This window comes from Cetorhinus maximus, chromosome 18, assembly GCF_964194155.1.
Source record: "Cetorhinus maximus chromosome 18, sCetMax3.hap1.1, whole genome shotgun sequence".
Lineage (NCBI taxonomy): Eukaryota > Metazoa > Chordata > Chondrichthyes > Lamniformes > Cetorhinidae > Cetorhinus > Cetorhinus maximus.
The window spans coordinates 60,281,310-60,297,906 of NC_135896.1; the positions used below are offsets into that span (position 1 = coordinate 60,281,310).

The window sequence follows — 16,597 nt, forward strand, 5'->3', positions numbered from 1 at the left end:
CAATTAAGTGTTTCAGTAACTGTTTTGCCTATCAATGGATCACATTTAAAATTCAAACTTTCTCAGATGGCTAATTACCTCTAACAAATCATCCAAGAAGCTGCAGGCCAAAATATCTTGGATTTTTATCTTGCCTAGAGGAGTATTAAAGATATGAAAAAAAAGTTATTTTGAACAATCGTGCCGTGCATATACAATAAGATATGGTCCCCTATTTTAAAGATGAAGGGCATGAACAAGTCATTATATTTCTGCAACTCTATGTCAGATTGATTCTGTTGTCCGATGGTTCAGACGGTCATATTTGAATTAAGTTTCAGTAGTCTCAACCCAGTTCCCAGACGTTGTGAAACCAGTGCCTATAATTCAACATAAACTGGTAATCTCAAAAAGGCTGACTGACAAAGAAAGTAGAAATTCATCTTGGTGCTTTAGGATTGTTCTTTTAAAACAGGGGTTGGATTACATTATTGGGAACTTTACCGCGTGAGCATTGTCGGTAATATGTGCCAAAAGAAAAAACTGTTCCCTTACTTTATATTCTGAACATTGGTACAAGACAGTTTTAGAAAATAATATAAGAACCATTTACTTTTGATTAATCATTTTTGTAAGTACCTAGTAGGATTTTGGGACCAAATTTTAAGACTTGTGTATTCCACTGCTGTTGTTTTGTTACAGAAAAAAGTACCTTTCTCAAAAATAATTTATTTCTCCACAAATGTGAGGTCATTTTACCAATTGCTTAAAATAGAAAGAAATTGCTGACTTGAACTAGTTAATTATTTTCTTAATTTACATGAAGTTCCATTTACCAATATCAAATATTAATCTCATGAATAACACAAAGTAGTTATTATCAAAACAAATTACACGTTCAGGTAATCAACACAATCAAACTTTAGGTTATTCTTTATGTATGCACAAAACATAGATAGAACTTAAGAGAATGTTACTTTCAGTGGTTCAGTAGGATAGCTCTGAACTTTTAACCTTTTAACTTGATTTCCAGTTCTAAGAATGATGCAAAACCTCCTTTGTTCTCAACAAGTAGGCTTCAGCATATTGTGTCTGATCTCATTAGATAGGGCGTTGCTGTAACAACACAGAGCCACATACCTCAGCATCAGGAGGAAGAAAACAAGACACACCTCAGCTAATCAGAGTTGGCACTGCCAGTAGCCACGCAGAACACTGCTGACAAAGTAAAGGAGGCTACCAGAACAGCCAAAAAGAACTAAATGTTTAGATAGCTAAGACAGTTAAATGTTTACAATTCAGTGAGGAAATATCAACTTGCCTGTTCTGAGTGGGTCAAGGAAGAAGAAAAATTTTCTAACAGCAGTGCACACGTAGAATGAATAGAAAGACTTTTCTAAGCCATCAAGCTGTGGTAGAGTGGGAATCAACTCCAAAATGTAATTCTCCAAATCCTGTTGATGTAATTTGTTGTGGCATTAACATAGCATAGAATGCAGCATTAAATGTGATTGAAGTGTGGTAAAATTGTCAGATCTGAACATAAGAAAGGATACTTACAGATTCACGAAGATATCCTTGACCTGCTACATCGTACAAACTCAGACCTATCCTTGTTTGATGTAGCCAAACTAAAATTTAAATAGATTTAGTATGGTTGCATTATAATTAATTTAAGATTTTGTTAAAAAAAATTGCAAATTTATTTAATAGTTTGCATCACAAGACTCTACTACCTTTTCGCATGACATAATTGAAGAATTGCATTATGGATATTCTTCCATATGGGTCATTGTGCAAGAGTTTCGCAAAAATCTTAGCTGCAAAGAATTGCCTGTTAGATAACATTAATTTCAATTAGCTATAGCAGAAAGATCATGTAAAAATGCTCACTAAAGTAGTATTAAAAATGAACACCACAGAATCAACATTTAACAGTATTGTTTTTAATAAAATACACGATTGCCAAAGAATAGACTTGTGTGTTTCTACCTTCCCTTACTTACTGCTGTAACTTGGCACAGATTGTTATTTTAGCCTGATGTCACAGTGCCAAAAGGCATTCTGTGGATTTATGTGAGCAATCCAGTTCAGTACAAGTATGTGCAATACAATGACTAATGGGGCAAAAACATTTTGCTATTTTCAGGTTAGTGAAGGGAACAAAATATGATCTTGCATTTTAATTACACAGATGAAATTGCACACTTGTCCCAACAAATCACACTGAAATTTTGGACTACCAAATACATTAAGCGAAATGCTACTGTTTTGAGGGTTTTCAAGCTGTAGTTATTGTTTAGCTAACTGTCAGTTCCCATATGTTCTTGATTCGGTTTAAGGCAGATCAAGTTTGAGAACAATTCTATGATCTATATTTTTTGTCAAAAATTGCACACCAGAATAGTTTTCATTGTACAATTCATTACATGCACTGGACTTAACAATATGTAAGAAAATGGTATTAATAATACCTGAGTTTTTATTTAATTTCATCTTAAAAGATGCTTACAAATGACACTTACTTGCATTTCTGTCCTGCTTTCTCTTTGACCTCCAGAAAATTTTCATAATTTACCATTGCTTCCTCTCCTATCAGAGGAGGGGTTTGATGTTTGTCTAGTAAAAACCACAAATTCTATAAAACAAGATCAAAAAGGAATATTATGCCTACACATCCACACACCCATCTTAATTTTTGAGACTCCAAGCATGCATTAAGGAATCCACAAGTGTGGCATAGGGCTGAGAGTTAACAAGCACCTTTATTGACTTAAGAGTTTCAAATCTGCTTAAATAATGTTGAGATGCAACACTACTGTACCTCCATAATAGCACCACAACCATAAAAGACTTTGGAGGTCTGATTTAATTGTGTCAGCAGTCTAAATTATAGATTATCTTACATCTGCTATGTGTAAAACATGCTCACAAACCAATTGCTTCAGTGAATCATTGCACTGCAAAGGCCTTGCAACATCTGGCCCAAATTGCTTTGGTTCCCATCTCTCTGTGACACAAAAATTAACTTCTAGTACCTGTGGAAAAAATGGGGCAGGAAAAGGTGCAGCAAAGTAGACAATGATTCCAGCCCTGATATAGTAATCACAAACATAACAGCAAATTGAAAGGAAAACTAATCCAAAATTGCACCTTATAAACTCATGTTTAAGCTGGTTGATGACAGCTAGAGGTGAAGGGATAGTGGTGACAGGATGGGGGTGGGGTGGCATTTGTTGGGGTTTGTTCTGCTCTCTACGCTTTAATTGGCTGGCTGTATCTGAATTAACTTTCAGTTTCAGTTTGCCTGTCTCTCTGAATGCAACAACAGAGACCAAGTTGTTCAATGATTTCCTGATTTTCATTGTAAATATATATTAAATAAACAAAACTGTTTTGACATTGGTTTTTATAATCATAAGGTGTCAAGAAGATTAGGATTTCATCTAATTAAAAATGACAATTTTTGATACTAATAAAGAAATGGATATTTCATTAATATTATGTCCAAAAAAATCTGCTTTCATAATAACTATATTTTTTCTTTCAAAATGTATTTTATCTACATCCTTGTGAGTAATAGGATGCAGTTACAAGCAGATCCATGGTTCCTATTAGAAAGTACACCAAGCTGCTGTGTAAAAGTTTATCTTTTCTCCCAACCCCCCACACAACCCATCCATCTCCAAGTATAAATGCTGAAATTTAAGCTCTCAGGAAGCAAGTGAGAGGTAAAATTTAACTTTTTTATTGCAAGGAACTAACCCAATCCTTAAAAACAAAGAAATCTAGATTTATTATTACAGCTATCAAAGCTTTTATGCACATTAATGATCTAATTTGCATTTTTATCTTTTTCATTTTAGTCAGTTTCATTACTGTTTAGATAATAACAACTTGAATTTATACATCACCTTTAATATATTAAAACATCTCTAGATCCTTTACAAGGGAATTATACAACAATAATGCCAAGAAGATATAGCGAGATAATAGAGCAGATAACCAAAAGCTTGGTCAAAGAGATAGGTTTTAAGTAGCATCTTAAAGGAGCAAAGCGAGGTAGAGAGGCAGAGAGGTTTAGGAGATAATTTTGGAGCTTAGGGCCCAAGCAGCAGAAGGCACAGGCATTAATGGTGGGCGATAAAAAGTGGTGATGCTCAAGAGGGCAGAATTAAAGAAATGCATATATCTTGGAAAGTTGTGGGCTGAAGAAGATCACAGAAATAGGAAAGGGTTAAGCCATGAAAAAATTTGAAAACAAGGATGAGAATTTTAACATCAAGGCCTTGCTTAAATGGAACTAAATATATGTCAGCAAGCATAGGGTGATGATGCGTGAACTGGACTTGGTATCAGTCAGGACACAGCAAAGTTTTGGATAACAAGCTTGCAGAGGGTAGTACATGGGAGGCCGGCTAGAAGTGCATTAGAAAAATCAAGTCTAGGCATATCAAAAGCATAGATGAAGGTTTGTGCAGATGAAAGGAGGCAGAGTCAAGATGGAAGTAAGCAGTTTTTCTGCACAGATGCATGGTTAGAGACTCATCTTGGGATAAAATGTGACACCAAGGTTGCCACAGCCTGGTATAACCCCAGACAGTTGCCAGGGACAGGGATGGAGTCAGTGGTTAAGGAGAAAAGTTTGTTGCTGGACCAAAAATAATGGCTTCAGTCTTCCCAATATTTAATTGGAGCAGATTTCTGCTCATCCAGTACTGGATATCTGACAAATTCAGAACAGTCGAGGGTCATGAGGTGGTGATGAGGTAGAACTGGGTGTCATCAGCGCCCATGTGAAAAATGACTTGTTTTCAGAAGATGTCGCCAAGGGGCAGCATGTTGATAAGAAATAGGAGGGAACCAAGGATAGATCCTGGGGACCAAGGATAGATCCTTGGGGACACCAGAGGTAAGTGCGTGGCAGTGGGAAGCAAAGCCATTGCACGTGGTTCTCTAGCTACAATTAGATAGATAAGAATGGGACCAGGCAAGTGCAGTCCTGTCCAGCCAGCTGATGATGGAAAGGCATTAGAAAATTATGGTGTGATCAAGTGTCAAAGGCTGCAGATGGATTGAGAAGGGCAAGGGGTTAGATTACTTTTATCAGAGTCACATAGGACTGAAACAGCTCCTATCAATGTCATAAATGACAGTCTATGACAGGGTGGAAACTGGATTGGAGGGATTTAAACATTGATACAGATCTGGGAAAGATGGGTGTGAATTTGGGAAGTGGCAACACATTCAAAGACTGTCATTTGTGACGTCGATAGGAGCTATTTCAGTCTTGTGGCAGGATGGAAACCTAATCGGAGGGATTCAAACATTGAAATAGATCCGGGAAAGATGGGTGTGGATTGGGAAGCGGCAATACATTCAAGGACTGTGGGAAGGAAAAGAAGGTTGGAGATGGGGCACTAGTTTGCATGGATGGAGAGGTCAAAGTTAATTTTTTTGAGCAGAGCAATGATGATGGTAAAGTTAAAGGAGACAAGTACAGAACCAGAGGAGAGAGAACTGTAAATAACATCAGCTAACATGGGAGCCAGGAGGGAGACTAGTAGTTTCAGTGGAAATAGGATTGAGAGAGCAGAAGGTGGGTCTCATGGCCAAGAGAACTTGGAGAGGGAACGATGGGAGATAGTAGGGAAATTATAGTAAGATACAAGTTATGGTATGGGAGAACCTTACAGGAAGTTTGGCCCTGTGGGCTAAGGGAGGGAAGAAAGTGGCAGTGGGAGCTGACTGACTGCTGTCAATATTACGATAAATAAGTCCATGAACTCCTCACACTTATTGGAGGTGAGGGTGGAGGAGACAAAGGAAAGGGGTTGAAGTAGACAGTTTGCAGTAGAGGAAAGAAGCTTGGGGTTACCTTTGCATTTCTGCAGTTTTTGCAGATGGTGCTTTATGTGGTCCAGTCAGATATGGAGATGAATGGTTAAATCAGCTTTCTGCTGTTAAGTGTTCAAGTCTGCGTCCCATGTACTTGAGGGGGCGGTGATGAGGGCTGTACTGGGAAAAACAGCCAAGGTGTGAAAGAGAGTAATAGTGTTAATGGGAGCTGGGGCATTAAAGGTGGAGATTGGAGAGGTTTGGAAGATCAATAGCTGCAGAAATGTTTATGGTGAAGAGGACCACAGAGTTAGGATTTTGAAATTACAGTTGTAAATTAATTGGGAGACAATTTTTTTCCAAGGGCAGAGACTGAAGGAAGTAGGATTCGGAAGGTGAAGTATAAGGTAGTGGAGAGCGATAGAAAGAATTGCTTTACCCAACTTTGATATTATGAGAGTAGAGAGACCACGTGAGATCGCACGGTCAAGAGGATGGCCATGAAGATAAAAGCAAAATACTGCGGATGCTGGAAATCTGAAACAAAAAACAGAAAATGCTGGAAAAAATCAGCAGGTCTGACAGCATCTGTGGAGAGAAACAGAGTTGATGTTTCAGGTCCATATGACCGTTCTTCAGAGCTACAGAGAAGTAGAAATGTGATGAAATTCATACAGTTGAAGAGGAGTGGAGCAGGTGAAGCTGGATAGAAGGCCAGCAATAGGTAGGGGCAAAGGAGAGTGACAAAGATGTCATGAACCACTCCATCACCCCTAGTTTGGGTCCTTGGACGGTGAGGAGGGAGGAGGTAAATGGGCAGGTGTTGCACCTTCTGCGCTTGCATGGGAAGGTCCTGTGGGAAGGGGATGAGGTGTTGTGGGTGATAGAGGAGTTTCCTTCCAGGTGAAGCAGCACTTCATTTGCACCTCCTTCAATTTGGTCTACTGCATTCGCTGCTCCAAGCGTGGTCTCTTCTACACTAGGGAGACAAAATGCAGACTGGGTGACCGTTTTACGGAACACCTTTGGTCTGTCCGCAAGCATAACCCAGACCTTCCTGTTGCTTGCCATTTCAACACACCATCCTGCCCTCATGTCCTTTCTTGGCCTGCTGCAATGTTCCAGTGAAGCCCAACACAAACTGAAGGAACAGCACCTCATCTTCCGATTAAGCGCTTTACAGCCTTCCAGACTTAACATTGAATTCAACAACTTCAGACCATGAACTCTCTCCTCTAACTACACTCTTTTTTCAACACTTTTTTAAAATTCATTTTTATTATTTATCCACTTATTTTTTTTATTTGTTTTCATTTTCATTCATTTATTCATTGTTTTACCCCCCACTTTCTTATCCCATTTCAATTTCATTTTTACTCTCACCACCCTCTCCCCATCCCCACAAGGGCCATCTCTTACTTGTTAATATTGTTCTTTTCAGAGTGCTTATCCTTGTCCTGCTTTTATCACATTCTGCTTTCTTACCTTAATGCCACTATCAGCACCTTTTTAGCCCTTCCCACTACCATTAACACTCCCTTTGTCCTTTTGTTCATGACATCTTTGTTAATCTCTCCTTTGTCCCCATCTATCGCTGGCCTTCTATCCAGTTTCACCTGCTCCAACCCAGTTTCATCACATTTTTACTTCTCTGTAGCTCTGAAGGGTCATACGGACTCAAAACGTCAACTCTGTTTCTCTCTCCACAGGTGCTGTCAGACCTACTGAGTTTTTCCAGTATTTCCTGTTTTTGTTTCAGGGTGGCCATGAATATGGATTGGGGAGCTTACGTGAAGGGAGAGATTAAGGGAAGACAAGACGGCACTGAGCTCAGAAGAGAGAAAGCATGTTGAATGGAGATGGAGGTTGAGATCACCTAGGATGAGAAGTCGCTCAGTACAGAGGCTGTGGAAGGAAAGCAGCGAAGAAAACTTGGTGAGAAAATTGACATGGTACTTGGTTGCGTGGTGGAAAACAAGGATTTTGAGAGGTTGTGGGGTGAAACAAGGTGAATTACTCAAAGGAGGAGCAAATACCAGATGAGTAAGGGGACAAACCAAGGTGTGATTTGATGATAAGAACCACACCACCACCATGGTCCAGGTGAGGCAAGTGGTAGAAGATATATACAGGTAGGGAGTCTTCAGTTAGGGTTGGGGATGGGGGGGGGAAGCGGGAGGTCATCATCCCTCAGCCAGATTTCAGTCAAGGGCATGATGTCAATGCATTCATCCATAATAAACTCATGGATTGCTAGGGCCTGTTCATGAGTAAAGGGGCATTCTGGAGAGAGATGCGGAAAGCAGCGATAATAGCAAGCCCATTGGCAGGGTCAAAAGTGAGGGGGATGAGTTGGATAGGGATCAGATTGGCAAGCTTAGCCCCAGTTGGAGTGTTGAGCTGGGCAGAAAGGTCATCGAGAGTGGGCTGCGCAATTGGGATTGCTGTTCATAAGGAGGCGGGGTGAGTGCCTAAATGGGCCCTTCAGAGGATGAGGAGAGGCATAGAGGAAAGCTGAAGGCTTATCTAAGAGGGAGTCAAGCCTGGAATGGAGGCAAGGTTGCAGAGTACTGAAGGGTTGAAGTAGGGAGGCAGAGTACCCATGGGAGTAGAAATGAAAGCAGGCACGATGACAGGAGAGAAGGAACTAGGAGGAAAGAGAAAAAAGAGAAAATAAACAAAAAGGGGAAGAAAAAAAGTGAAAATGGAAGTTATGTGCTTCAGTCCAGAGCGGAGGGTAAAATGTGCATGCAAATGGTCACAGGAAAACTCACATTATATAGGCCTGGTTACATAGCAATTGTTAGGATTCTCATATCCTGGTAGTAAATGAGGAATAGAGAAGAGACAATAGGAGAGAGTCCAGAGTTAAAGTCAGAAGTCCTGTGGTGGGATAAAGTTGATGTAGGTGCACACACCATCACATAAAATTACTCAGCCAATGAACAGCAAGTAAAGCAACTACACCTTGTTACTGGCTTAGGAAAATTTTCCCATCAATTTCTCTCCTTTCTTGTTGGTAAATTACATTACACAATACTGAATATGTAAATGAATGCAGGGATCAGTTATTTATCACATATTGTGAACACAAACCCATCCGATTTTTATTCTATGGCAACATGCATCAGCATTACATGATATTGCAACAACAGACAGAGATAAGGTTTTCAATCATTTTCAATGATAGTCTTGCTAAGTAAAAACTTGGTTTTCCAGACCTGTAGTTCTTCATTATCCAGCAATTCTCTACTCTTCCTCTGAAGAAATACAGCCCTAGATTCTTCTCTTAATTTCTGCAACAAAATTTCATCTTCTGCTGGAAGCTAATAAAGCATGGGAAGAAAGTTTAGGAAATTTGTCAGTTTAATAAAATACAAAGGTCACAACAGATCATTTAATTACAAATTTTTACTCTACTGAGAAACCAGCACATAAACTACCAAAGGCAGAGCAAATACTAACCAAATTTAAAATTCTTCCGTGTTCTAAAACAAAATTTTGCTACAGCTGGTCATTTCACAATTGCTGAACTTTAAGCAAGCTATGGAATCCCAAAATCTACTTCTGAGCTCATCACGCATTTAAAACAGAGGAGTTATTGTGGTGCTAACTTTTACTTCATATTGGTGCCCAAGATCACCTATATAATCATTTTTTAGTTTAAGCTTTGCTGTGTAAATTGGATAGAACCTAGATTCAAAATGAAGCTGAACCATCAAAATTATATAATATAGTGTGCACTAGCCATATTTGTATCAAGACAATTTCTTCTAGCATGTAACCACTTCAATTCACACATGAAGACAACACTGGAGATGCTATTTTAGAAACCAAAGACTCCCTCAAAAGATTCCATCTGCATCACTCAACATGTTACTGAGCCATGCAGCTCAGGAAATTTGGAGGTTTGATCCAGAGTGTGTGTTAACTTAGTTTACTACAGCAGGTCACAAGAATTGATTGTGTCTCTAGATAAGGGAAAGAAGTAAACAAGCCTGCCATGTTTCCTGCTCTTCACTGTTATGCATTGACACCTGCTGGAAAATAAATAGGCGTGGCATTGGGCAAACACAAAAACAGTCTGGGACATCCTCCAAGGTCAGTAGCCTGTCAATATAAACTGTCCCGGTCACACATTGGAAATGACCACTTGTGGAGGGCATGGGTAGGGAGTGTACTGGCACTCTTGGAATTTTACCCTCAGAAAGATTCATCCTTTGGGAAATGAAGAGTGGGAGGATGTGGAATTAAAGTTTGAGAAGCAAAAAACTAAAAAAAAGTCAGAATAAAAAAAATTATAATAGAACATTAAAAGTTGAATTTCATGGAAAAGCATGAACTAAATTTATTTTTAAAATGATCAGTGATTTGAAAAATTAGATTGTATTTTATAGTTTTTACACAGCAGAAAGTGTTATTTATTTGCAAGTTGAAAACAGAGACCTACCCTATAATAAAATCTTGGGATGCTTTTGTATGATAGATTGTTCTTTTTCCTGCCTCCTCTCCATTCAATGTAGTATTTGGTGAACAGATCCATCTCATTATCCTTTAGTTCTTGGTCTGTTTTTTTAGCTGTTTCATTTGAAAACAGATAAGATCATTAAAATTTCTTCAGGAAGGATCTTGTCATCAACTTCAACAGATTTTGCTTTACTTGCGTATTCATATTTTTTGGAAAATCTGGAAGAAAAATAACTGTTGGATATTCATCAAGAGAGAAACAGTTATTATCTCTCCTACCAAATGCATTAAAAAACATTTGAAAAATATTATTATAGGCAATCTAACATGGACCCAGAGAAACCAAGCTAAATGATTTGTTTAACCAAGTAACCATAATACAAATAATGAAATATAATAAACAAATCTGGAATCACTTAATGTGCAATTTATACAGGTAGTGTGTTTCACACAGAAAGATGTGTCAAAGAACCTCAGGAAGGCACGAGAAACAAATAGATGCTGAACTGAAGGAGAGATGAGGGGAGGTAATCAAAACTTTGGTCAAAGATGTGAGTTATAACCAGAGTCTTAAAGTAGGAGGGGCAAAGGAATACCAGACAGTGGGACCTAGAAAACACAATCGCTGATTGTGAAGTAAAAAAAAGTTGGAAATGAACAAGGGATTGGAATCAGAGGGGCAAAAAAAAGGGCAAACTTCCACAGCCCCCAAAAATTAGTGTAAGGAACTTGATGCAGGATCACTCTACTGCACTCACTGGAAGCACGTCAACTTCATATTGCCTGTAAATTAGCATGATTGTAGCAAGCAGCCAGCAAACTGTACTGCTGAGCACCTGCATATCTCAGCAGAGGGTCCAAAATCATGAGAGGCTTGCACCAGTTAAAGCTAGACTGCACCTCTTAAAGGGAAGGTACATTGTGGCTAGGGGATGTGCTGGAAGTCAATCTACAACTAATTCTGATCTGAGGAACACTTAATGACATAGCAAGGGAGAGCACAGACTCCCAAGATTTTCTATGCTGCATTGGGTTGAGGAGGTGCAGAGAAGGAGTGACTTACATTTACATAATGCTTTCCATGATCACCAGACCACCCACAACTGAACCAACCAAGTATTTTTTTAATTTGAAAAGATTTTTTAAATTTGAAAACAAGTTCTATATGCGCACAACAAACTCCTGCAAAAAGCGATGTGATAATGACCAAATAATCTTTTTTTTGTATGTGTTGCTGTTGATTGAGGGATAAATATTGACTAGGACACCAGGGATAACTCACCTGCTCTCTTTTGAAATAGTGCCATGGGATCTTTTCCATCCACCCAAACAGGCATATGGAGCTCGTTTTAATGGTTCATTCAAAACGTGGCCCCTCCGACAGTGCAACGTTCTCTCAGTGCTGCACTGGAGTGTCAGCTTTTGTTTTTTATATTCAGACCCCAGGGCAGGAGTTCAACCCAAAAACCTTGTGACTCAGAGGCAAGGGTGCTACTAAATGAGCTACGGTTGACACAAATAAGCGCTTCAATGGGACAGGCTGGAGCAGAAAACTCATGAATATACACCATGGAATCCTTGATGCAGGCATTGCTGGCAAGGACAACATTTATTGCACATCCCTCATTCATTTGATCAAGGGCAAAGACTTGCTAGGGCATTTCAAAGGGCAGTTAAGAATCAACCACATTGGTGTAGATCTGGAACCACATATAGGCCAGACTAGGTAGGAATGGCAGATTTCCTTGAAGAACTTGCGTGAATCATTATTAATGAGATGAACATTTTATTACAGATTTATTAATTAATTGGGTTTAAACTCCCCAGCTGCTGTGGTGAGATTTGAACTCGTCTCCGGAACATTAGTCCAGTCCTCCGGATTATTTGTCCAGTGACATTAACATTATGCTACCATTCCCTGTTTTAAATACGTCTGTCAATTTTCATCTCAGTCTTCTGTTTTCAAGAGAGACACCAGTCAATATTTCTGTCAAACTTTATTTCCTTAAGTTGAGATCAACTGAATGGGCCTTGTTTGGACCTCCCCCTCCAATAACTGTGGGCCAGAACTTCCGAGGAGTGGCAATCACAGTCAGATTGCCACTCTGCTCCTTACTTATCTTAGTCAGTACCTGCACGTTTCATGCTCGACCTTCTGACTTGGGCAACCTCAAAACATCTCTATCAAATCTCCTCAGTCTTCTTCTCTCCAAGGGGAACAGTCCCAACCTTTCCAATCTATCTTCATAGCTGAGGTTTCTCATCCCTGGAACCATTCTTATAAACCTCTTCTGTGCTCTCCCCAATGTGTTCACATCCTTCCTATAATGTGGCACCCAGAACTGTACACAATACTCCAGCTGAGGTCTAACGGGTGTCTTGTATGACTTCAGCATAACCTCCTTGCTCTTGTAATCTATGCCCCTATTAATAAAGCCCAGGAGACTATATGCTTTATGAACTGCTCTCCACCTGTCCTGCCACCTTCAATGATCTATGCACATATACAGCCAAGTCTTTCTGCTCCTGCACCCCCTTCAAAATTTCGCCCCTTATTTTATATTGTCTGTCCATGTTCTTCCTACCAAAATGTATCACCTCGCACTTCTCTGCACTGACTTAACCTGCCACCTGTCAGCCCACTTCACTAACTTGTCTATCTCCTTTTGAAGTTTGTCAGTGAGGGAGGTAGCAGGGGGCGTCAGGAGGGGGTGGGGAAGGGTCAGACTATCTTTTATTTATGGCCCATTGTTCACTCACAAATGGAAACAATTTATCAACATGCACTGTCAAACCGCTTCATAATTTGAAAGGCCACTATCAGTTTTCCTCTTAGCCAGGCGACTCGATCTTTCCTGAAAATTGCATCCTTTGAATTCTGGTAAAATCCTTGTAAATCTGAGTTTCCCAGATGTAGATGCTTGAACCCCCCATGGCCTTTCCCATATATTCTTTCCATATGTTCTTTCGCTGTTTTAGACTAAACAGATTTACATTGTTACCTGTGGAGTAAGTAAAAATAATGGCATTTTGTAATATTACTTTTCTTTCAATGTTTGCAGTAACATCTGTGGAGTAAGCACAAATGGCAGTCATCATGGTGCATTATACATTGATTTTAATGTACTGGGGGCCCACAGTATCACCTCAAGAATTTTAATATATCGTAAATCAGCAGAATTGTGACTGAAACTTCCTATTAACATCGCAATTGGGATGACATATAAATCATTTTAAAGCTGTATTTAGTCCTGGTGAGACTACATCTGCAGTACTGCTTACAGTTTTGGTGTAACTATTTCAAAATAGATACATAGGACCAGAACTTCCAACTCCAGGATGTCGTACCCGAGAGATACTCCAGAAGGTGTGCTGGGGGTCTGCCCCTGAAAGCCCCCACACAAAGACTGCACAGAAATTGCCTGGGGATTTCAAACTTCCAATGGTCAAGGATCCTGCACTGGGAACCATCCAATATTCTGATCTAAATCAGAGACTTTGAGATGTTTCTGATTGTTTTAGTAGAATAGTTACCTAGGAAAAGTTAGAATTAAAGCCATTTCTAACTCCTGCCATTATTCTGCAGGATAATGGCTACCCTGGTCAGATCATTTTGTGCCATATTTCACACAAACTCATGAACGGGCCTACGGCTGTCACTTTCAGCCCTGGAAAGTACCCGGTCTACCTCAGATTACCTGGAAGGGCAAGGTATCTCAAAAATTTGAGCAACAGGTGAAGCTAGCTGTTTCACGCTGCTACTATGCAGTAGCAATATGAGTGGTATTCGCCATTTACAGGATGCTGCCGTCAAGCCAAAAGGAAATTCTGCCTATCACACAAATGTGGTATATGAATTTCAGTGCCAGTGTGATACTAGGTATGTAGGCCGTGCATCCCAAAGACTGGCTGATTGTGTCAAGCATCATTTCCCAGCCGCTGTTCACAACAGGCAGGGTACAGACTGTACCCAACCAGCCTATGCTTGCAAAACTCAAAACACAGTGTCCAACATTAGATGTGATTCTGTGATTGGACAACATTTGCCAAATAATCCTCAATATGCTAAGAATTACGCTGACAGCCAATTTGAGATTGTCAGTCAGGATTGTAATGTGGCGCATTTGCGTGTACTGGAGACTACATATATTAATACACAGGGCTCTGTTCTGTGCAGACAGAACATGTACATACATTGCGCCTGTTTCAGCTAAACAAAATAAATGAAAGCCATTCACGGACTCATTCCTCAGGGCAATGCCTTGACCAATCAGGGTCAAGCTGCCTGGTTTAAATTTCAAACAATGCTTGGCAGTTAACTGCCAGTCAGTTTCACTGGTGCATTCTCCATGGCAACGCCACTTGCCAACCAATCAGCACTCTCTTCACATACAGTATAAATTGTTGTTTTCCCCCATATATTGGCATTCTCACGAATGTCCTGATGTGCAAGATGAAAAGCTTAGACGTGGCTTTTTTTCCACAAAAAGGTTATAGATGTTGGCAAACCACTCCAAACTGAAATACTAACTAGCAAGTAAATTTCCACCATCTTGATATGTGTCAAATGATAGCCTATAACAGATTAATGAGAGTAGGGCATTTGATAAAAACAAAAAGCTAAAAGCTACTGCGGATGCTGTGATGTTGTTGTGTAGGGCATTTGATGTTGTGTATATGGACTTTGATAAAGCACTACATGGGCCTTGTCATCAAAATTGAAATATGGAATTCAAGGGGCAGTAACAGCATGGATATGAAATTTGCTAAGGGATAGGAAGCAGAGACTAGTCCAGAACATTTGTTTTTCTGATGGGAGGGTGGTGTCCCTCGGCTGGTATTAGAACCTCTGCTCTATTAATATAGATGAGAAATGTCCTGGACTTCGTTTCAAGGTCTGCTGATAACATGAAAACTTGGAAATACAGTAAACAGTGAGGAGGATAGATGTACATTAAGAGAACATAGACAAACTGATGAAATGGGCAGACTCATGGCAGATAAAGTTAAGATAGAGAAGAGTGAAGTGATGAATTTTAGAAGAATGAAGAGTTACGGTATAAACTAAATGGGACAACTTTAAAGGAGGTGCAGGAACAAAGAGACCTGGGAGTTTGCAAACAGGAATCCTTGATGGTGAAAAGATAAGTTGATACGGCTGTTTAAAAAAAAAACACATGGGATCATTGGCTTTATAAATAGAGGCATAGAGTACAAAGGAAGGAAGTTATGCTAAACTTTTATAAATCAATGGTTAGGTCTCAGCTGGAGTATTTGGCCCAATTCTGGAGACCACACTTTAGAAAGGATGCCAAGGCCCTGGAGAGGGTGCATTGGATTGCCAGAGGCTGCTACATAGGATCACCTTGGTTCAAATTTTCAATCAGCAGAAATATCATGTTGAAGTCAATTCAAGCACAAGGAGACACAATTTACTTCCTGCCCCTAAGGAGGTAAACCACTCGATAACTAATTGGTACTGACCTGAACTTTCATTAGGTGAACAGTAAATATCAGGAGTGCCAGCGTGGCATGGTAAGCAGTGCAATTCACTTTTTGAGCGCATTGCCAAAATCCTACCAACAACATGGACACACAGTTCCATCAGCTAGTGCTCCTAAAATATTGGGAGTTGGGAAGATTCAGCATTATTACTTGCCAACCTTCTACAAAACAAAGACAGTATCAAACTCTCAACATAGGAACATGGTTTCATACTCAGCCTCGAAGTAACACTATCAGCAATAGCTTCACAAATCTTTGTGTTTCCTCAAGAGCTAATCACAGATTTCTGCCTGCAACATGACGGAAGGAGTTACACATGAAGGCTTGTGATATACCAACAACCTTGATGCTCCAGATATATAAGCAGATATATATATGCCTACTCATCAACAAATGTTAAATTCAAGTATTAGAAGAAACTTTACAGAGACATTCTCACCATGATGTGGATTCTATTTCCAAGGCAATGGGAGTTGGAACTAAAGTTGCCAACTCTGGTCGGATGTACAGGCTGGGTACAGTCCAAAAAAGGCAAACGGTAGGGCAATCAAAACCAGAGTTCATCAGATGGTGAGGGAGAATATGATGAAACAAAAAAAAGAGGTTGTATGATTCATGTCAGGTGAATTCTTCAAGTGAGAACCAGGTCAAATAGTGTAACCTGAGAGAGGAAGTGAAGTGAATAGCAAAATATGAGTGGCAAGGAGAGAAAGTAAGAATAGAATGGCAGTCAACATAAAAGGGAACCCAAAAATCTTCTACCAGCATGTAAACAGTAAGGAGTTGGTAAGAGGCAGGTGGCTTCTAT

General features: G+C 39.7%; 1 protein-coding gene across 2 annotated transcripts in view; it reads right to left on the minus strand.

The window, feature by feature from the left end:
- The window catches only part of ppp2r3c (protein phosphatase 2, regulatory subunit B'', gamma), a 29,999-nt gene that overhangs the window by 7,724 nt on the left and 5,678 nt on the right, over positions 1-16,597 (minus strand). Inside the window, exons 2-8 of one of the 2 annotated variants that reach the window (XM_078562746.1) lie at positions 10,268-10,395; positions 9,039-9,143; positions 2,505-2,617; positions 1,716-1,813; positions 1,540-1,610; positions 1,301-1,433; positions 79-134 (exon numbers count right to left, since the gene is read on the minus strand). In XM_078562746.1, coding sequence (XP_078418872.1) covers positions 79-134; positions 1,301-1,433; positions 1,540-1,610; positions 1,716-1,813; positions 2,505-2,617; positions 9,039-9,143; positions 10,268-10,395 — 704 coding nt within the window. Of the gene's footprint in view, positions 1-78; positions 135-1,300; positions 1,434-1,539; positions 1,611-1,715; positions 1,814-2,504; positions 2,618-9,038; positions 9,144-10,267; positions 10,504-16,597 lie in introns of both variants that reach the window. The other variant, XM_078562747.1, reaches the window with a different exon arrangement.